Raw genomic sequence first — 22,797 nt, forward strand, 5'->3', positions numbered from 1 at the left:
TAGTTTTTTTTTTTTTTAAAATAAACTTACATGTTGTTAGCACAATTAATTTAAATTAATTACTGTATAAAATCTATTTATTATTATACAATTAAAGATTTTTTAAATCATGTATATGCTAATTTTAAGTTACTTTAGAGTCAAAAAAAGAGTCATTTTTATTCGTATTCTTTTTTTTTTATATTCGCAAAAGATTAAATATTGTCTTTTATAATAAATTAAATGGGAGATAAAAATTACTTAATTGAAATTATTTATATAATTCTTATAGGTTATTCCTTATATGAATTGCCAAATTTTTTTTTTTATTTTGTTATATATATATATATATATATATATATTGAGATAATAAAATATATATAAAACAATGAACATTTCTTAGAAATATTATATTTCCTTAAGATATTACTAGTATAACTTTGTATGAATTCTAAATGAAGCTCATTATACTTCAATAATTTATAAATGTTTTACTTTCAAAAGGTATTACATTAAAAATATGTATGGACAACTTAAGAAAAAAAAATATATATTATCGCTTATACATATTTTTCTTAAAATATAAAAGTAAAAATAATGAATATAATTTCTTACATTATTATTTATTCTAAATATTTGTGCAAATACTTTTTATTTTAGTTAAATTTTTTTCAAGGCTTCTTATTAATCTCATTGCTTTGGGATCATGCAGAAATAGACAAACCTACAAAAATAAAACGTTTAATAGAAAAAAAAAAGAAAGAGAAGAAATAAGAAGTACTATCTTTAAATTTTTTTAAAAGAGAAAATAAAAATGAGTAATATGTATATACTTTTTGTTCAAGTGAATTTAAGCCAATTCTTCCATCAGGATATGTTAGACTAGAAATATTTCTACAAAAATGAGTAAATGTATATATACTTTTTTCTAATTCATTTAAATGATACAAAAATAAATTTATATTTTCATTTTTTGTTTTAGAGTTTTCATAAGCATCTTTAAAATATTTATCGTTTTTTTTATTTATTTTTTCTAATTTCTTAAAATTTAAAATGTCTCCTTTCACAGCTTTATCAATTTTATTTCTCATATTTTCCTCACAGATATTTTTAATACAACATTTAGTAAAATCCTTATTAGATAAAGAACTAAAAGCTTTATCTGCTATTTGCTTTTTTAACTGTAATTAAAAAGAAAAAAAAATTGTATATATATATATGCGTTCTTTTTTTTTTTTTTATTGGTTTTTCACATATTTAATACTTCGTAAATATTTTGAAATAATAATTGTCTTTCTGATTTATGAGAAATACTTGCATTATTCATTTCAATTTGCTTTTTTAATATTAAATTTATTTTTTTTAAAATTTCTTCTAAACATAAAAAATTAGTCTTTTTGTGTTCAACTGTATTTTTATATATATCTAACAGTATATCCTTCAAAATAAAATTATATATTTTTAAATTATTAAACTACGTGTATGATTAAAAAAAGGAAAATTAAATATATATAAATTATTACTTTTATAATACTTTCTTCAGAAATATTTTTAATATCATTTCTGCTTTTATTTAATATTATATTATTTTTTGATACAATATCTTTCCAATAATTGTAATTTATAGACTCTTCTTTTTTTATTTCACTTTTTTTATCTACATTTATTTCTTCCTTTTCACATTCATATGCATCTTTATATTTTTCTTTTTCATTATATTCGTCAACATACTGTTTATCATATTGTTTGTTTTCTAATTTTTTATGATAATATCTTTCTTCTATTTCATTTTCATATATTCCTTCTTTTTCTTCTTCTCCATATTTTCCTTCTCCTTCTCCTTCTCCTTCTCTTTCTCCTTCTTCTTCTTCTTCTTCTTCTTCTTCTCCTTCTCCATCTTCTCCTTCTGTTTCTTCTGTTTCTTCATTTTTTCCTTTTTTTCCATTTTTTTTATTTTTATCTGTTTTTTTCCTTAAAATATTTTCGTAGTTATTCTTGTATTCATATAGGAAATCATCAATATAACCATTTTTTGAAAAATTTGAACTTTTTTTACTTTTTTGAATTTTACCTTCTATATATTAAGAAAAAAATAAAATAAATTAAAGTCAAGTAAAAAAAGTAAATGATTATTAAAATGTACATATTTTCTTTAATTTTTGCATAATACGACTATCTAAATTAAGAATCTTATCATAAATTTCTGAATTTATATATTGTTGTTCTGAAAAAGTAATTAGATCAGTGGATATTTTCTTTTCTTTTTGATTTGATTCCAATTCATTTATAATATTTTTTTTTAAAGGAATAATATTTACTAAATTCTTTTTAAAAGAATTATAATTTTTAAACAGTTTTTTTTTTTCTTTTCCCATTATGAACCATATGATTAAAACAAAATAATATTTTTTTACATTAAATTTTCTTATAAATAAAACGTATCTTAAATAGGTTTTATGTAATTTTCAAACTTTCTTTTTTATATATACAAGCTTTTAAATAGCAATTTTAAAATTTTAAAAAGTTACAAAAATATTTTTTATATAAATACATGTAATGTGTATGTTGTGTGTACTACAAATTTAAAAAAAAATAAAAATGGAAAAAAAAACAAAAAAAAACGAAAAAAAAAGGTTATGTGGCAAAAATAATTAAGATGAAGAAATGTGAACTATAAAAAGTACAATTCCTCCTAATCTTTAAAATATAATTCTTCTTTAAGTTTCTTTTAATCTTCTATATATTTTTTGTAAATTTTTTTTATATACATTTTTTCTTCAGTTTCGAGTAAGTCATTTAGAACCTATGAAAGCAGACGATACAAAAAAAAAAAAAAAGAAAAAGAAAAAAAAAATATATGAGAATAATATGTAATAAAAAAAAAAATATGCATAAGATTTTAAAATAAAATTAATAATACAATAAAACTTGGTAGACATTATTATTTTTTTTATTGAATTTACTTAATTATTTTATTTATTTATATATTTTTTTTTTATTATAACCTTTTTTAATGAAAAATTTTTTATATAAAAAAATATTTCATTATCTGATATTTTTGAGTGTCTATTAAATATTGGATGAATTTTATTTTTCTTCTCATAAAAATTACTCATTTTATTATATATATCACGATAAATAAAATTGATATTATGAATAGAATTCACATTATCTTTAGATAAATTATTTGTTTTATTTCTTTTCTCTTCATAAACACAAAATACATTTTTTTTAACTAAGTTTACAATTATCTTTTTTAGTTCAGATCTTGAAATATACTTTGGATATATATATTCCATTTTTTTAATATTAAATTTTTCATTAAAAAAAGAACAAATTTTTGCCAATAATTGTTCTTCCTGATTTAAACTATCAATTAAAGACATGCAATATGCTGTCTATAAAAAAAAAAAAAAAAAAAAAAATGATATATATATATTGTTTTTACTGTTTTTATATAACTATTTTTTTTATTTCATTATTTCTAATTTTTTTTTTTTTACTAATCGAGGAATTAATGGAGCTGTATTTAAATCTTTAACTACTTGTACTTCATATTTATATTTTTTTTCTTGATCTTCTAATATTTCATATTTTTCATCAAAATTTTTACAAGTAAAAGATTTATTAATTGGTTTAAAATTTTGAAAATTCATGAATTCATTTTGTATTAAAATCGTTTGTTCGCTTTTTTTGTTAATATATTTATATGAAATATTATTATTATCATCATTATTATTTAAATTATTTCCTATCTTGTTTCTCATTTCATCATAGTAATTATTAAGTTTGTCTGGTTTTAAGGTAGATATATTATTGCTTAGTTTTGATTTCACTAAGTTATTTTCTTCCTCTTTATTTATATTTACTTTTTTTTTTTTTTTTTCTTCTTCATTATTATTATATAAATATTTATACATTTTAATATAATTATTATTAAGTAAATAGTATAAGGTGTATTGAACAAATTTGGGTATACCAAAACATATTTTATGAAGATATTCAATTAATTCACTACCTATTTCCTTTTTATGAATATTTAAACATAAACTTACAAAATTATATAATTCATCCTTATTTAAATTTTCTAATTTTATATAACCATCACATTCTTCTGCATATCTTTTTATTTTACTTAATTCTTTAATATTGTTACCCTTTACTCCATTTACAAATAAGAATATAAGTGGTTTATGCTTATGCTTGAAAAAAGGATTACATAAAAGTGATTTTTTAGTTTGTGCATTTTGAAAACTTTTGTTATTACATTCGTCATCTATGATGTTTTTATATTTTCTAATATTTGATTCTTCTTTCATTTTTTGTTCAGCTATATATAATAATATATTATCATTTATCTTAGGATATAATGTTTTATAAAATATTTTAGAAGCTTTACGTTCATTAATACTTTTTTCTTCTCTAAACATTTGAAAAATGCTTTTATTTTGATCATTTATTGATTTTTTAATAGAATTTTTTTTTTCAAAAATTTCTCCATTCTTATAATTTTCAAGGTTAAAATCATTTTTATTAAGTAACGTTATATTTTTTTCGTTTTTTAAATCATTATAATCTTCTTTTGTTAAAAATGCTATTTCATTAATTTTATTGTTTTCTGTTTTTAAAGAAAAATTATTTTCGAAAATTTCATTGCTTTGCTTTTTTAAGAATACTGTATTTCCTAAAATTTCCTTTTGTGTATTAAGAGAAAGATCGTCTTCATAAATCTCATTTTTCTGAGTTCGAAAGGACAAACGGTTTTCGTAAATCTCATATCTTTGAGTTCTCAAAGATAAATTACTTTCATCATAATCATTAATATGCGTTTTTAAAGAAGAATGATTTCCCTTAAAATTGTCGCTATCGATTTTCAAATTAACAGTGTTTTCATAAATACTATTATTATCATTTTCTGTATTTATATTAAAAATACCTTTGCAAAAGTCACATTTTCTGCAATGATTTTTTCTCCAGTTTTTTAAATTATTTTGTAAATTTTTTAATATTTTTTTTCTTTTAAACATAGCTAATTTAGCAATATTTTTGCAGATTTTCCATGTGTTTTTCTCAACATTTGTATTTAAAGAAGTTCCAGCTCTATAATTGAAAATAATAAAAGTGTTTTCATGTAAACTAAAATAATATACCATTGAACTGATAATTCCTATTTTATATTCTTTTTGTTTGTTTTTAAAATTATTATTCATATTATTATAATTATTAAAGTTATTTTGTAAAGACGAACTTATTTCTCCACATTCTTTTTTTACTTTTTTTTTTTCTTCATTTAAATTACTTTTTTTGGTTGAGCTACTTATATTTTCTTTATTTTTGCAATTAAAATTACTATCAGTTATAGTTTTTTGATTATAATTTAGGATTGTACTGTTTCTTTTATGTGAATAATTTTTTTCTTCTTTCCATTTTTTTTCAAAGTTATCATCCAAATTACTAGGTTTCCTATTCTCTATATTTTCTAAAGAATTGTTATTTATTTTATCGTATTTTTTAATTTTTTTTTCTTTTGATTTTTCTTCATTATTTTTAATTTCTTTTTTAGAATTATAAAACAAATATCTTAATATAATTGAAATATTTTTACAAAAATGAGAATTTTTTTTATTTTTGTATTTTTTTACCTTATTGCTAGTTTCCATTTTTTCCTTTTTCTTTTTACATTCTTTTTTCATTTTTGTTACTGTTACTATATCTGTATCATTATATGTATTTGTATCCTTATAACTCTCTATTTGTGTGTCAACTTTTTCTCCTTTTTGTCTTATTTCGACTGTTTTTTTTTTCTTTAAATTAATTGGAGGAACAATTAAATCATCAATAATATTAACCATACATTTAAAAAACCAATGATAAGATGGATGTGTTAATTCTCTTAAAATATTAAAGTTATCATTTTTTGTATAAAGAATATTTTTTTTTCTCATATCACATAATTTCCACATATTTAGAATTTCATTGCATAAAATTTTCCAAGGTAATAATGGATTAGTAATATTAATATATAATGAATTTGGCATATTACTTATATTAAATATTTTAAAGTTATTTAAATTTTTTGCCATTAATTTCATTAGCTCAAATATTCCTAAATGCTCATTTCCCTCTATGAAGAGAACCCCCCCAATATGATAAATTTGATTAAAATCAAAAAAGAGAGGATCGTAATATTCATGTAAAAACAAAGGACCTGTGTAACTATTATAATCAATATGCAAAGATTTCATTTGACTACATGGAGAAATATTATAAATAATGTTATAAAATAAATCATTATCATAACTGTTTTCTTTGAGAGTATTTTCTTCCTTGAAATTAGATTCACAGGATTCATTTTTGTTATGAAATTTTTTAAACAAAAAATTATTTTGATTTTGATATTTTCTTAAATAATAGAGACAATCCTTTTTATTAAATAAATGCTCTATTTTCTCTTGAAACATATCTTTATAATAAATTAATAAAAAATTTTTTTTTAAAAACGAAAAATCAGTAACTTCTTCATAGTCTTGTTTCAAAGTATAGTCATCATGTTTATTTACATTTTGTACTTTTGTTTTATTATCTACATTTTGCATAGATGGAGGCTTCTCAGTTGAACTTTCGATATGATTTGTATTTTCATTATTGGCTAGTAATTCTTCATCAGTAAAATAATCTGAATCAGATGAGTTATTATAAACAAAATTGATTAATTTTTTATTAATAGTTCCTATTGGGGAATATATTTTTATAAGTTTATCTTTTCCTTTAACTTTTATAGAAATAAGTTTTTGAAATGATATAAAATGCTTACAATTATTATAAGTATTTTCATCTACATAAATTTCTTTGTTACCAGCTTTGCAACATAATCTAGCAGCAACGTTAACAGAATCACCAAGAGCTGTGTATTCCTTTCTAATTTTATTTCCTACTATACCACACCAAATTCTACCAGTAGAAATTCCAATACTTCCGTTTAACTTTAATGATTTTAGTGCATCTATTAATCTAAAACAAGTTAATAAAGCTCTTATAGAATCATCACTGTGATATAATGGTGGTAAACCAAACATAATTAAAATTAAAATCCCTTTATCATCAAAAATAAATTTATTAATAGTCCCTTCCATAGTAAAAACCGCTTTCTGTGTTAATTTCATGATACTATGTGCAGAGTGAACCCCTATCATATTAGAAGTATCTATATCTTTTACCGAAACAAAAATAATGGTAACTTTTCTTATTTCGTTAAAAAACACATTACATCCAATAGATAGCTTTCTGTAAACAATATCTGGTATAAAACTTTTCAGTAATATATCGAAATTATCATATATTATATTATCTTCTTGATCTTCGTATTCCTCTTTTAATTCTCTCATATTTATATCTTCTTTCAATTTTATAAATAAGTAGAAATTTTTCTTTGGAGTTTCTTGTACTATTATTTTCTCTTTTACATTTTCATAAAAGGAAGTAGATAAAACACTTTCTCCATTTTTAGCTAATGCTTCACCTACACCTATTTCTTCTAATGGTTTTCCAGATAATAAATAATCTCTTTTATTCAATACATTTCCAATTTGTAAAAAGCTAACTTCACCATATGTTATAGCTATATGAACTTTTAAAAATTTATTTTCAATTGGTGTTGGGAATTTATTTAATAATTTATGAATGTCTATACAACAACCCAAAGCTAATAAGCATATTTTTTTTACATTTTCATTATAACAACTTTTATTTTCTTCAATTTTTTTATAACATTTTTCTTTACTTTCATTCATTTCTTTTATTACATTCGTATGAATAGGATTTTTTTTTATATCATTTTTTTTATTTTTTATGTTTTTACTTTTGTTTATAGGCCATATTACCATGACTGCATCTCCACTAAACTTTACGATATCACCTCCCCAGTAATCTATTATTTTAATCAAAATATTAAAAAATTTATTTAAACAGTTTCCTAATAGTTCTGTTCCATTTATTCTTTTGTCTAACTGCTCTGCTAAATTTGAAAATCCACTTGCATCGCAAAAAAACTGAAGATGTTAAGAAATAAAAGGAGTTAATATATTAATAAATTATAAATAAATATATTATTTAATAAATGTATTAATAAATTTGATATATAAAAGTATTACCACTACTGCATTAAAATTTTGAATAACTAGATTAGAAAAAAATTTACTAGGATTATCACATTTACTATACAAATTTAATAAAATTTTGGGGAAGAATGATTTAAAATTTGTCATATTTTCATTTGCTTTTATTAAATTTTTATATTCCTTTGTTTCATTTTCTTTATTAGATTTTTTAAATAATTCATTTTCGATTAATCTTTCACACTTTATACTCAACCATCTCCAATCTGAAGTATAGTCATCCTAATATACACATAAATGTAAATGCAAATATGAGAAAACAAAAAAGCACACATATTTCATATATTATTATGTATATTAAAAAAAAAAAAAAAAAAAATATATACGTAAAATGCATGTGATTATCATGTATAGAAGTAAAATTATCTAAAAAGACAATTTATATAGATTTTTCTTTTTTTTTATATGATTGTTATTGCTGTATCACATATGCATATTAATAAACCATATCAAAAAATATCACTTTTTTGTTTTGAGTAAAACATTCTTATGCTTACCGAGTAATTTTTGCTTAACTTATTTACTTCTTCATTTTTTAAATCTTTATTATCGTAAGATTTCAAATATTCACTAAAAATATTTTTGATCATCTTTTAAGTTTGACATTTTAAAAAATAGAATAAATTTCTTAATTGTGTTTACAATGAAATAAGAAAAAATAGATGAATAAACATAAAAAAAAAAAAAAAGTGATATTTATTTATGATAGAATAAAAAAATTTGACAAAAAAAAATAAATGAAAATTAAAAATGAAATGAAGAAATTAAAAAAAATATTTAAAAAACATACAAAAAGTTGCTATATACAAAAAAAAAAAAAAAAAAAAAGAAAGACAGAAAGAAAGCCATAATTTACATATTTAATAAAAAAATCAAACAAGTTTCATTGAAAAAGTAAAAATAGAAATTGCAAAAAAAAAAAAAAAAAAAAAATACATTTACAAAATTTAAAAAGAACAAATTATTCTACTAGACATCAAATTAATAAAATATTTGCTTTTAAATATCTCAAAATAAAAAAGTTATATTTTTCTTTTATCCTGTATTCTCTAACATTGAATTTTATAACATATTTTCAAATTTTTTTATTAGATATAAAAATGAGTAAAGACAACAAAAATGAAATATAAAAAAATGAGTAACTTTAAATTGTTATAATTATTGTGCATATTTCCAAAAATATTAATAAAAAAGAAATATATATAATTTATGTGATATATTAAAAATTTTATAAAAAAAAAAAAAAAAAAAGTTAAAAACATTAATTAAAAATAAATTTTTATACAGAATTATTCTCTTTTTTTTTCTGTTTTAAAAAAAAAAAAAAAATATTATTGTTAGAATTAGGACGCATTTAAATAATTATATCTAATCTTTATAGTTAATAAAATTAAGAATGAAAATTAAAATTAAAATAATACAAATATTTAAAAAAGCATACTTAGGATGGAGAAATAAAATTTGTTTCTTTTATGCATACAAAAATAATTCTTAAAGAAATAAGTAAGGAATTTTCGTTAAAATTATATATTAAAATAAATAATGAAATAATATAAAAACATATAATAAAATATAAAAAAAAAATTTTTTTAAATACAATGTACAAAATAAAAGAATGAGAGAAAAAAAAAAGTGTAATAAGATTTAAAAAAAAAAAAAAAAAAATATGAACGGAAAAATATGAAATATTATGTGTAAAAACAAAAAATATTTTAAATTAAAATTGTAACAAAATGAAAAAAATTATATAAAAACAAAATAATATACAAAAATAAAAAGTATAAAACGAAAAAATATACAAAAAAAATTAATTAAAAAAAATATATATATATATATATACAGAAAAAATGTAAAAAAAAAAAATGTATTTATCATGTTTAACAGCTTTCAGAAAGTATAAAATATATTCAAATGAAGAAAGTATTTTTATTATAGGAATAAGTAAGAAGGAAGATGCATATGAAATAACTGAAGTAGCAAAAACAAAAGAAATTCAAATAAATGGAAATTTTCAATTATTTAAGAAAAATTTGTATCGTAATTTTTTAAAAGAAAAAAAGTTAACATTTTTATGTAATTGTGAAGGGATATTAGGATGTATTAAATTTTTGAATTTTCCTTATTTATATGTACTAACAAAAAAGGAGAAAGTTGCTTGCTTATTTAATGAACATAAAATATATGTGGTTAAAAATGTTTTATTAATTCCATTTAAAGAAAATGTTTTTGAAAATTATAATGAAGAAAATGAGTTAATAGAAATTTTTTATAATAATATAAATCATAAATATTTATATTTTTCATACACATATAATTTATCTAATTGTGTTCAAGATAATTACTTTATTCAAAAAGAATTTTTAAAGGGAAATGTGATATATAATAAAAATTATAGAAACCATTTTATTTGGAATTTATATCATTGCAAACATTTTGTTAAAAATAATTTATTCATTTGTTTATTTTTAATAAATGGATATTTAATACAATCAAAATTTTACTGTTCGGGAAAAGGTATAGATATAACCTTTATAGCAAGAAGATGTAATAAATATGCAGGTACTAGATACAGAAAAAGAGGGATAAACTCCAAAGGATTTTCAGCAAATGAAGTAGAATCAGAATTTATTTTATTTGAGAAAAATAATTTTAATGCAATACTGTCATATGCTCAATTAAGAGGATCCATACCTATATTTTGGAAGCAAACTGTGAATTATAAGTTATTAAAAAAACCCAAAATAAAATTTATGAAAAATGATATTAATTATACTTGTAGTAAAAATCATTTTAAATTATTATTTAAAAAATATGGGTATCCTATAACTGTAGTAAATTTATTAAGTAAAAACAAATATACTGACGAGAATATTTTATCAAAAGAATATAAGAAATGCATTGATTCTATTAATAAAGAATTACCAAAAAAAATTCAAATTATTTATAAACATCTAGATTTAAGAAAAGCATATAGCATTGGTTCAAAGTATACACAGAATAATTTAAAATTATTATTTAATTTTTCATTAAATAATATTGGTTTTTTTTATATAAACAATTTTAAGCTTATTTTAGTTCAACGAGGGATCCTCCGATTTAATTGTGTTGATTGTTTAGACAGAACTAATGCTGCACAGTTATTTATAAATATATACATTTTCAATAAATTTCTTAAATTAACAAAATTAATTAATAAAAATAACTTGAGTATAAAAGTAATTTCTCATTTATCTCAGTTATATGAACAATTAGGTGATGCTATTTCAAAACAGTATGCTGGATCAACGGCTCACAAAAAATATACAACAGGAAAAAGCTCAAATATTTTTATTCAATCAAAAGAGTTATTTACTTCGATTAAAAGACATTATATAAGCTCATTTAATGATTTAGAAAAGCAGAAATCTATTAATTTGTATTTGGGTGTAATTAATTCAAAGCTTAAAGAAATAAAAAATTCAAATGATCTTGATAATTTAGTTCATAACACTTATTTTAAAGACAATGGAAATAATATATTTTGGTGGGTAATCCCATTGGAACATTTTTATTACAAAATAGAATCATTATTAGATTTAAAGAACAAAAAAAAAGATAAAAGAAAAATTAATGCATATAGAAAAAAAAAAATACTTAAAAAAGGAAAAACTATAATAAGTAATTCATTTAAAATAAAAATAAAAAATAAAATAAAAATTAAGAATATACTTAAAAATAATGAAATAAACGACAAGGTATCCAGTGTTTTAGAAAAAAATTCTAAAAAAAAAAAGGGAGAAACAAATAAAAATATTAGAAGTTCATCTTCTTTTAAGACTTTATTCTCCTCTACAGAGATAAAAGAAGAAAAAAAAATTATTTCTAATATGTATAAAAATTTTAAGTTTTATCGTTGTTTTAGCAATACAAATATATTTAAACACCTTTACAATGCAAATAAATTACGTATCTCCTTTAGTGAAAACAATATTTTATCATATGGATATAGCAATTTTTCTAATAATAATTCAAATTCATTAATCAATTTATATGTAAATGATCAAAAAGGAGATATAGACAAATTCTTTTACTTTTTTAATTATGCATCACAAATATATAAATTTTACAATGCATACAAAAACAATTTTAATTTTATTTTCAAAAACAAAAATATATTTAGATTCAAATTATGGAGATATATAGCTTGTTATAATTATTTAAACTACTTAAAAATTTATTTTAATTTTTTTTTTCTTTTTTATTATAGCATTTTTACAAATTATAATGTAAGATTAATATTTTTATATCACATAAATCTTTTATCACAAAAGAATGATTTTTTTGAAGATGATAATTATTGTGTAATAAACGTTGGTACTTATGAAAAGGATATTAAAAAAATTGTTGAAAATTTTAAAAAATATAAAAACATTTCTTTATTATTAAAAAGCTATCTAAATTATTATGAAGTATATAAATTACCTTATAATTATATGCTAATTAATATATCTTCCATTATAAAAAAAAAACCAAAAAATTATAGAGTTAAAAAGGAAAATTATCAAAAATGCAAAAAATCTTTAATGAAAAATCACATAGAGTATACGTATCATAATAATGAAGAATTTTATCAATTAATTAAAAATAATGATGCTATAAATCTCTCAGATGATCAAAATAACACTAATATTAAAAAAATTTTTATTAATAAAAAGAAAATTGAAAGAAGAAAAAATAAAAGAATATTTTTTTCTTCAATATATCATAAACTCAGTAAAAATATAAAATATATAAAGGAACATAAGAAAAAAGAAGAAATATATAAATTGTCTTATATGTATTCCCCTATCTATTTTAATATGAATTTAATAAAACTTTTTTTTTTTGTTTATAGTTATTATTGTAGTAATAAAAGTAATAATACCATAGCAAAATTAAAAGAAGGATTAGTAATAGATGATAAGCATTATAATCGTTCTGCATATAATTTATATAACGTGGAATTTTTTCTTAAAGAATTATTAGTATCTCGGTCAATAGAGAATTTTTTTTCAGAACTTTATTTATCCTATATTTACAGAACGAACTATTACAAGAAATTAAATTTAAGTTTTTATAAAAATTTCAAAAGTTCTTTTAATAATAATTTAAAATATCAAAGATCTTCTGAAGAAAAACTATTCTTAGAAGAATATGATCCTTATGAGAATATTTCAAAAAAAAAAAAAATTCTCAATATAGATAAAAAAATATCAAAAGAAGTTAAACGAAATTATAATTCTGTTTCTAAAAGTTGTTTATTAATTAAAAATTTTAATAGAAGATATTTTTCTGAAATGAAGTATTTTATAGAAAGAGATCAAAAAATTAAAAATTACTTGAAGAATATCACTTCCTTTAATAGAAAAATGAATCATTGTGATATTTTTCTAAACGATTTTAAAGAATATGTTAAATTAAATGAAAACAAAAAAAAACAATTTACTTTTTATAATATAAGTAACTTTAATGTTTTAAAAGATAAAATTGAAAATCATATGAATTATCATGAATATTGTAACCCCTTAAATAGAGAAATATTCTTAAAATAAGTATGGATAAAGGAAAATAATAATAAAGAGGAAAAAAAAATAAAAATAAAAACAATTTAAATATATACATTAACACAATTGAATTTATTATAAGAAGAAAAAATGAATGAGATGAATATTTTGAGTAATACATGAAAAAAATAAAAAATATATATATATATATATATATATATATATTATTTCATTTTTTAGTTTTATTATATTATATATGAATATACCTAAAAATATATTCAAATTTTTTTATTTTTTTAATTTAAATGTATTTTTATAGTTAAAATAACTGCATAAATATATATTGTTTTCTTTCTCTTTATAAAAAATAATGTAACGTAAAAATAAAACATTATATATATAGATAATGCAGTTATTTGTTTACAAACAGTGTATCCGTATATATGTAACAATATAATAATAACAATTTTGAAAGATTTATAATTAAAAAAATATATATATATATATAATATATACTTTAAAAAAAAAAAATAATAAAATAAATAATAAAATAATAAATATTAATTATTTTTAAAAAGAATAATTTATAATTAAAAAAAAATTTCTAACAATGCCCCCCAAAAAAAAAAAAAAAAAATTAATGATACATCTGCCTCATTTCTCTTAAAGCTATTTTTATTCTATATATACTGCAGTAGTAAAAATAAAAAAATAATAAATAAATAAATAAATCACTAAATAGATAGATTTTCGTATTTTTTATAAATAATGTTATGTATAATTTAAATGGTTACTTTATAGGATCTTCGCAACTTATTGATTGAATGAAAGAATTTATTTTTTTTTCAAAATCTGCATGAAAAAAATTAAGAAAGTAAATAATATAATTATATGTAAATATGTACATATGCATATGTATTTTTTTTTTTTTTTTTTAAACCTTCAAAACATAAAGACTTAAAATCTACTTGTCTATAAATTAATTTAACAGAAATAAATGCTTTTAGGAGACAGGTAACTAAAATTTCCTTAGGTGTAAATATTAAACAGAGTGGAGTTTTGTAAAAATCTAAAATAATCAAGAAACATAACTTCTCAAGATATGGAACTTGCTTATCTTCTATATAGTTTTTCATTATAAGTACGAATCTTTTTACAAAAGACGGCAATAATTCAAAAGAAAGTATTTTTGGTTTTATAAAATAATTAAAACTTTTTAATATTTCTCCTTCGTAATATATCATAATTTTTTGCATCATTTGTAATTTCTGTCCTCTATTTTTTAATACCCATTTAGAAGAAGAAATATAAATATTTTTTTTTTGTTTTTTACATAATTTTTTAAATTTTTTTATGTATTTTTTTTTGTTTTTTATATAATTTTCAATTTCTTTTTCTTTTTTTATTTCTTTTACTTTCTCATTTTCATTTTTATTTTCATTTTCATATTCATATTCAATTTCAATTTCTTTTTTTTTTTCATTTTCAACTTCTTTCTCTTTTTCATTTTTTTTTAATTCTTTTTCTTCATCATTTCTTTCTAATTTTGTTTCTTTTTCATTTACTTTTTTTTTTTCTTCCTTTTTTAATAATTCCACATCTTTTCTTCTATCACTTAAAATTTCATATTCAGAAATATCTTTACTGTTACATTCAGATAAATAGGAGCTGAAAAAATCACTAACATGATTTATATCATTTATATCTGATATATATCCACTTTTTATTATATTATTTATTTCCATTAAATCATAATATAAACTTTTTTTTTTTTTATCATCTTCTATGTCATTATTTTTTAAATTATCTTCACTTTCTTTTCTTTTATCATCCTTCTCTGAAACCTTTTGATTTTTTTTTTCTTTTTCATTTTGTCTTTCATTTCGTTGATATTTCTGTTTATTTTTTTGTTTATCTTTTTCTTTTTCCTTTTCCTTTTCCTTTTCCTTTTCCTTTTCTTTTTCCTTTTCTTTTTCCTTTTCCTTTTCTTTTTCCTTTTCTTTTTCCTCTTCTTGAATGTTTTCACAAAATTCTTCTTTTTTTACATTATACATATAAGAATTAAAAGATTCTTCTTTGAAAATTTTGTTATTTGTTTTATAATATTTTATTAAATCTATTTCTATTTGATTGATTTTTTTTTTCAATTTTTTTTTTTTATAAAAATAATTTAATAATTTAAATATAACTTTAGGTATATCATATAATTTTTTGGATTTTTTAATATCTTCAAAATCTTCTCGTAATTTCCAAGCTAAAAATATGCAAGCACCTGCAATTAGATAAATTATTGAATTTTTTTTTCTCCTTAAATGTTTTTGGTAATATTTATGCATGTAATATAAAGCAATTGATATTGTACAAGATGACAAATGTAAATATTTTCCGAGTATTATTAAAAATTTAGAGGCATTCAAAATATATTTTTTAAATTTTTTATTTCTTAAAAATTTCATGTAATATTTTTCATCTATATTAAAACACATATTAACATCTAAAGCAATACTTAATTTATTATATAATTCTTTTTTTATTTGCAATCTTAAATTATCAATATCATTTTCTGAGTTAAAAGAACTATCTTTATTTTCACTATTTTGATTATTAAAATTATTTAAATTCGTGCAATTTGATGAAAGTCCTTCTCTATTATTATTAATATTGTTATCTTTTTTTTTTATGTTTTTTATTTCATCATTTGAAGTAATGTCTTCTTCTACATTATTTAAGTTATTATCTTTTGTTGAGTTATAAATTTTTTTTTCTGTATTCTTTAAATTATCTAAACGGTTTTCTAAAGAATTTATTTTATTTGACGATTCATGTAAATTTATTTCCATTTGATTTATATTATTTTCAAATGAATTACTTCTTGATTTAGTTTCTGAGTTCTTTACATAATTATTCAAAATTACATTGTCATAGGAGAAATCAAAATGTTTTAATTCACATGAAACTTTTTTATTTTCTGTAAGCTTTCCCTTTTCATCTCTTATTGAATTGTTAAATTCATTATCACTAATTATAATGGAATTATTTTTGTCCAAATCATTTTTATTGTTACTATTCATTTTGTTATCATCATTTTTATTATTATTATTATTATTATTATTATTATTATTATTATTATTATTATTATTATTATTATTATTACTACTACTACTACTATCTTTATTATCATTATTATAATTATTTTTATTATTATTTTTATATGTAATATTATTGCTACACATATTAACTGATTTATTTTTTTTTTCTAAATCATTTTCATCTTGAAGATTATTACTTAAAATATCATTTCTAGAAAATAAATAATTCTCGTATTTTTCTTGTTTAATATAATTGGATTCATTGCTTAAAGAACACTTAACACTATTTTGATTAGAATTATCTTGTGATGATTTCTTTTTTTTTACATTAAAATTTGTTTGACCAATCTCCTTAATAGACAAATTATGCTTCTTACTTACTTCAGAAGCATTTATCTTTGAAATTTTATATTTCTTATTATTACTGTTATTTAGTTCTTGAGAAGATTCATATTGTTTTAATTCTGATTCTTTGTTAGATATATGATTTAAAGAATGTTTTACTTTGTCATTTTCGTTTATTGATTGATATTCTAAATTATTATTTTTGTTATTTTCTCTTAAATTATTTAGTTGTTCATTTTTCAAATTTTTATTTATATCTAATTTTATATTATCTGTATTATTTTTAAGATTTTTCTCTTTTTCCAAATAATTTATACTGCTATTTTTATTTTTATTTCTTATTTCTTCTGAATTATCATTAATAGTTGTATTTTTATCAAAAACTATTGTGCTTTTTTCATTTGTATTCTCATTACAACTATTTGCTTCAATTTTATTTTTTTTCATTTGTTTTGATTCAATTTTTTTATTTTTATTTACAATTTCTGAAGAAAATTCTACATTATCAGTATATTTTACTTTTTTTCTTGATTTTGTTTTCATAATTTTTATAATTGCATTTATAATTTTTTTTATTTTTTATGATTATGTTTTGTTTTATAATTATCTTATTTTATTTTTTTATAATACATAATCATTTGATATCAACAAGTAAGATATAAAAAAATTCCATCATCCTAATTTTTTTTATGATCAAAAATATTTTATCTTTTCAATAAGAAAAAGAGAAATAGAACAAATGGGAGATAATATATAAAAATATGTATTAGTAAGTTTTTATATCATATACTCTATTTTTTATATTTGATTTTTCTACTACTTGGATTAATGCAAATTCTATTTGAATATACAATGGTTCTATTTTTTATTCTTTAGTTTTAAGTCATATTTAATTATATATTAATTTTAATAGAAAAAAAAATAATTTTTATATACGTACATACTACAAGTTACAAAATTAGAAAATAAAGAAGTATATATACATATAAATTTATAAAAAAAAAAAAAAAAATACATATATATATATTACATATTTTCATATTATAAAAATTTGTGTACATTAAAAGTAAAGAAAGGTTTATATATACGGTTTATTTTTTAAAGTTATATATAATTATAAAATTGCTAAAAAATACGAATTCATCATGTTAAAATATTAAAGATTTATAAAAGAACATTAAATGTTTCGTTTAAAAGAAACATAATATATGGAAATCAAAATTTGTACTTAAATGTGAGAAAAATAAAAATAAGGTGATAGATAAAATTATAAAAACATTTAATAAAAAATACTTATTAGTAACTATTATAATATTAAGTCATATCATTTAAAAAAGAAAAAAATTATTTTTTGTGAAAAAACAAAATTGCAATAAATAATTTTAAGAATGATAGTCAAAGAAAAATATGTGGTAAGTTTTTGAAAATATGTATTTTTTTTTTAGATTTATTAATCTATAATATTAATTTTATAAATTAATACAAAATATAATTTTTTTTTTTTTCTTAAAGAATTCAAAAAAAAAAATTTACATTTCTCAAATATCAAAATTGTAAGTTATTTAAAAACTCTTTTATGTTTCGTTTAAATAGGATATTAATAAAAAAAATTTTCAAAGTAGTATTTTAAAAATATATGTAGTATGCCTAATTCTTTATTAAAAGTTTTTTTGATTCATTTGTAATTTAAAATAAAATTAATTCTTAGTAAAATTCACGTAAAATTAAAATTTTTATTTCAATAAGAAATGGGAAAAAAAAAAAAAAATACTTATAAGATAGTTCTTAAAAAAAAATTTTTTTAAATGAATATTTGAATTAAATATATATCAAACAGAAAAAAAAAAAGGAAATAAAAATTCAATAAGAAAAATGTTAATTTTTTTTTTTCTTTATTTTCTATAAAAAAAAAAAAATAGTTTTATTGCTTTTAAAACAAATATGTAATTTTAAGAAATAAAATATTTTTTGAATTTGTAAAAATAGAAATATTTTTATGATATTTTAAAATCAGTTGTATCTATATGTAAATATATATTTGTTATACTTAATTAATTTTATGAATAAATATTTGAAATTTTAAAAAATTTAATTGTAATAGTTACAATATATATATTTTAAATTACATTTATTTATGAATATACAATCATCTACACTTGAATATTTCTATTTATATCGTAAATCATATAACATATTAAAATTTTTTTTTATATAATTGTAATAATGATAAAAGAATAGTTATTAAAATTTGGAGTTTTTTATTTTATTTTATTTTATTTTTTATTTTATTTTATTTTAATTTTTTTTTTTTTTTTTGACAATAATATTAAAAAATGCTTAATTATAACCTTAGTAATATATGTGGTTGTTTTTATACTGGTGGCAAAATATTATTTAGTAATGATGGTAATTCTTTATTTGTTCCAGTAAGTAATAGAATAAATATATATGATTTAAATAGCAATAGTTGTAATACTTTAAAATCGGAGAATAGAAATGATTTAAGATTTATAGCAATTCATCCCAACATGGAAATAGCTATAACAATAGATAAATTTGAATATGGTTGTGTGATAAATTTATTAAAAGATCAAATTATTTCAAGAATTTTGTTTAAATCAAAAACAGGTATTATAACTTCATTTAATTATAACAACATTTTTTCTCCTCAAGAAGAACAGGATTCAGTGAATTCTGCTTTATTTACTCATAATGGGAATTTTTTTTTAGTTGGAATAGGAAGAAGAGTTGTTATATGGAGAAGTCCTAGTAAAAAAAATAGTTATAAGTTAATAAAATATAATGATATATGTTATCATTCCTTAAACATTATATCTATCGATATATCAACGGATGATAAATATTTTTTAACAACTTCTTATGATTTAACTATAAGAATACATACTGTAGAAAAAAAAAAAAAAATAAAGCCCACAATTTTAAGTGGAAACAAGACTACTATAGTTGCTGCATTTTTCTCAAAAAATAGAGAATTTATTTTTAGTGTTAATAAATCGGGACTTATAATTGTTTGGTCCTATGAAAAAGAAAAAAACGAAGTAAGTGACCAAGAAAATGAAAACGAAAATGATGATGATAAAAATGAAAATGAAATTGAAAATGGTGAAGACATAAATAGAGAAGATGGTGATAAAAATTATGAAGAAAAAAATAGTGATAACGAAAGTTCTCTTTTATTGAAAAGATCATTTTCTGAGGGGAAAAAAAAAAGAAATAAAGCATTTAGAAAAAGATGGTGTTACAAAAAAATTTATTATTGTAATCAAGAGAAGAATGAAGAAGTTGTTAGAGCATGTTTTAATAAGGAACATGATTTACTAGTAATAGCATATTCTAGTGGAAAATTTGGAATTTATAATACACCTGATATGATTTCACTTTATAATATTAGTATAAATGCCTGCACTATTGATGACATTGCAATAAATAAAGATGGACAATGGATTGCCTTAGCTGAATCAAATAATGGTACTATAATTATATGGGAATGGAAAAGTGAAAGTTACATATTAAAACAAAACACTACAAATAAAAATGTTAAATGTGTAAGATTTTCTCCAATTATTAGTCATTTAAAAATAGGTAGCCATATTGTAGATAATTGCAATGCATACCATGAATCAGACAATTTCACCAGTAAGTTTGTTATAGTAACAGGAAATGAAGACGGAACTATAAAATTATATGATTACTTATCTTTTATAAATTTTGTTACTTTTACTGCTCATACCAATACAGTCACTGATATCTGTTTTTTGCCACAAGGAAATGCTTTCATTTCTTGCTCATTAGACGGTACTGTAAGAGCATTTGATTTGCTAAGATATCGAAATTTTAAAGTTTATACACCTGATCTTATATCAGATGAAAATGGTAATAAATTGAGAAAAAAAGATATGAACAAATCAGTAAAAAATGTAAATAAAAAATTAAATGTCCAATTTTTGTGTGTGAGTGTGAATATTAGTGGAAATATTGTAGCAGCAGGTGGAAGAGGTAATGAATTTATTGTATATATTTGGAATGTTCAAACAGCTAAGTGCATAGATAAATTATTTGGCCATAATTCCCCTATAACTAAAATATGTTTTAGTACTAATTTAAAAAATGAGGGTATCATAGCTAGCTGTTCTTGGAGTAAAAACGTTTTAATATGGGATTTATATGCAAGAAGAAATAAGGGAAGTAAATTCGAAGAAATTATAAATTCTCATGATATTTCTTATATGTGTTTTGATCCAAGAGGAAATGATATATTAGCTGTTTGCACTTTAAGTTGCAAAATAATTTTTTGGGATATTTCAGCTCAAGAAATTATTGGGACTATAGAAGGAGCTAGAGATATTAAAAGAGGAAGATTAATAGGAGAAGAATTTTTAGCTATTCCAAAAGTTAATAAAAAAAGAAAAAAAGGTAATGAATTAGAAGATTATACATATATTGATGATATAGAAGAAGAAGGTAAAAACACGGTTGTTAATCAAAATTGCTATTTTACATGTATTGATTATATTCACAATGGGAATTATATAATTGGATGTGCTAATTGCAGTGTTTCCTTATATATATATGATACTAATTTATATTTATTAATTAAAATTATCGATTTAACTAAAAATTATTGTGTTGATGGCATAAAAAGAGAAATATCCACAAGATATATAACAGCAGAAGGAAAGAATATCTACGAGTTTGATTTAAGTGATGAAGAAGGAGATATTTATTTAGATAATTACAAAATTATTAATAGAAAGAAAAAACAAAGCATATTACCAGGACAAATTAATGAGAATTATTTAAATAGTAAATTTAAAAAATATAAATTATTATTAAATCAATTGGACATATCAGGAGATGATAGACACATTGCCGTTGCGTGTAGCACTGGATTATATGTGTTTACAAAAGATTTTCAATACCAGTTTGTACCAAATATTAAAAATATTTACAAGGGTTTAATTACTCCTCTCACATATATCCCAAGATATTTAACTGAAAACGTTAATTTACGAAATTTAAAAAATTCTTTAAAAAAAAAAGAATATATAAAAGCTTTTATTTTATGTTTAGCTTTAAATAACTATGAACATATATTAGAAGTGTATGAGAAAATACCATATAATTTAATACCTTTATGTGTTAAAGTTCTAACAAAACCATTTCTATTTATTTTAATTAATTTTATTAAAACACTCTTAATTAATGATACTATAAAACATATTCATTTGCATTTATATTATCTAAATTCTATATTTACTATACATTTTAATATTTTTTTAAATAATGATTTTTCTAACAATATTAAAAATAAGCAAATAAAAAAAAATAATGAAAATAATCAAGGAAACATTAGTGCACTTTCATCAGATGAATCAAGAACTTCCCTTTTACTAATATTGAAGCAAATATTTACTGTTTATAATGGCTTGCAATATTTATATAGTAACAATATTAACGTATTAAAATTTTTATGTTTAAAGAATTAATTGGAAAAAAAAGAAGAAGATAATAAAAACTTGTATATATGAATTAAGAAGTATGAAAGAAGTTTACAATAAGGTTAAAGCAAATTAATATTATTTTAATTAAAAATACATATATCAGTATTTAATTATTATTCTTTTTATAGTAAAATTTATATATATGTATATATACATATATATATTT

General features: G+C 18.9%; 5 protein-coding genes across 5 annotated transcripts; 2 read left to right on the top strand and 3 right to left on the bottom strand.

Annotated features, from left to right (window-relative positions):
* Nucleotides 1–607: 607 nt before the first annotated feature.
* On the bottom strand, nucleotides 608–2,354 carry PRELSG_0115200 (conserved Plasmodium protein, unknown function; the record flags this gene model as incomplete). Its single annotated transcript, XM_028679544.1, has 5 exons — nucleotides 608–703; nucleotides 813–1,160; nucleotides 1,244–1,417; nucleotides 1,503–2,053; nucleotides 2,150–2,354. The coding sequence occupies 5 exons, from the start codon at nucleotides 2,352–2,354 to the stop codon at nucleotides 608–610; spliced, it is 1,374 nt and encodes a 457-aa protein (XP_028531511.1).
* Nucleotides 2,355–2,707: 353 nt separating this feature from the next.
* Nucleotides 2,708–8,743, bottom strand: ACbeta (adenylyl cyclase beta, putative; the record flags this gene model as incomplete). The annotated part of the gene is made up of 5 exons (XM_028679556.1): nucleotides 2,708–2,782; nucleotides 2,985–3,377; nucleotides 3,483–8,027; nucleotides 8,130–8,375; nucleotides 8,651–8,743. 5 exons carry the CDS (start codon nucleotides 8,741–8,743, stop codon nucleotides 2,708–2,710), a joined length of 5,352 nt encoding a protein of 1,783 aa, XP_028531512.1.
* A 1,272-nt stretch (nucleotides 8,744–10,015) lies between these two features.
* On the top strand, nucleotides 10,016–13,723 carry PRELSG_0115400 (inositol 5-phosphatase, putative; the record flags this gene model as incomplete). Its single annotated transcript, XM_028679567.1, has 1 exon — nucleotides 10,016–13,723. The coding sequence occupies one exon, from the start codon at nucleotides 10,016–10,018 to the stop codon at nucleotides 13,721–13,723; it is 3,708 nt and encodes a 1,235-aa protein (XP_028531513.1).
* A 589-nt stretch (nucleotides 13,724–14,312) lies between these two features.
* Nucleotides 14,313–17,652, bottom strand: PRELSG_0115500 (conserved Plasmodium protein, unknown function; the record flags this gene model as incomplete). Its single annotated transcript, XM_028679578.1, has 3 exons — nucleotides 14,313–14,364; nucleotides 14,470–14,527; nucleotides 14,616–17,652. 3 exons carry the CDS (start codon nucleotides 17,650–17,652, stop codon nucleotides 14,313–14,315), a joined length of 3,147 nt encoding a protein of 1,048 aa, XP_028531514.1.
* Nucleotides 17,653–19,442: 1,790 nt separating this feature from the next.
* PRELSG_0115600 (rRNA processing WD-repeat protein, putative) lies at nucleotides 19,443–22,616 on the top strand (the record flags this gene model as incomplete). The annotated part of the gene is made up of 1 exon (XM_028679589.1): nucleotides 19,443–22,616. The coding sequence occupies one exon, from the start codon at nucleotides 19,443–19,445 to the stop codon at nucleotides 22,614–22,616; it is 3,174 nt and encodes a 1,057-aa protein (XP_028531515.1).
* Nucleotides 22,617–22,797: the final 181 nt, after the last annotated feature.

Source organism: Plasmodium relictum, assembly GCF_900005765.1.
Source record: "Plasmodium relictum strain SGS1 genome assembly, chromosome: 1".
In the NCBI taxonomy this organism is placed as follows: domain Eukaryota; phylum Apicomplexa; class Aconoidasida; order Haemosporida; family Plasmodiidae; genus Plasmodium; species Plasmodium relictum.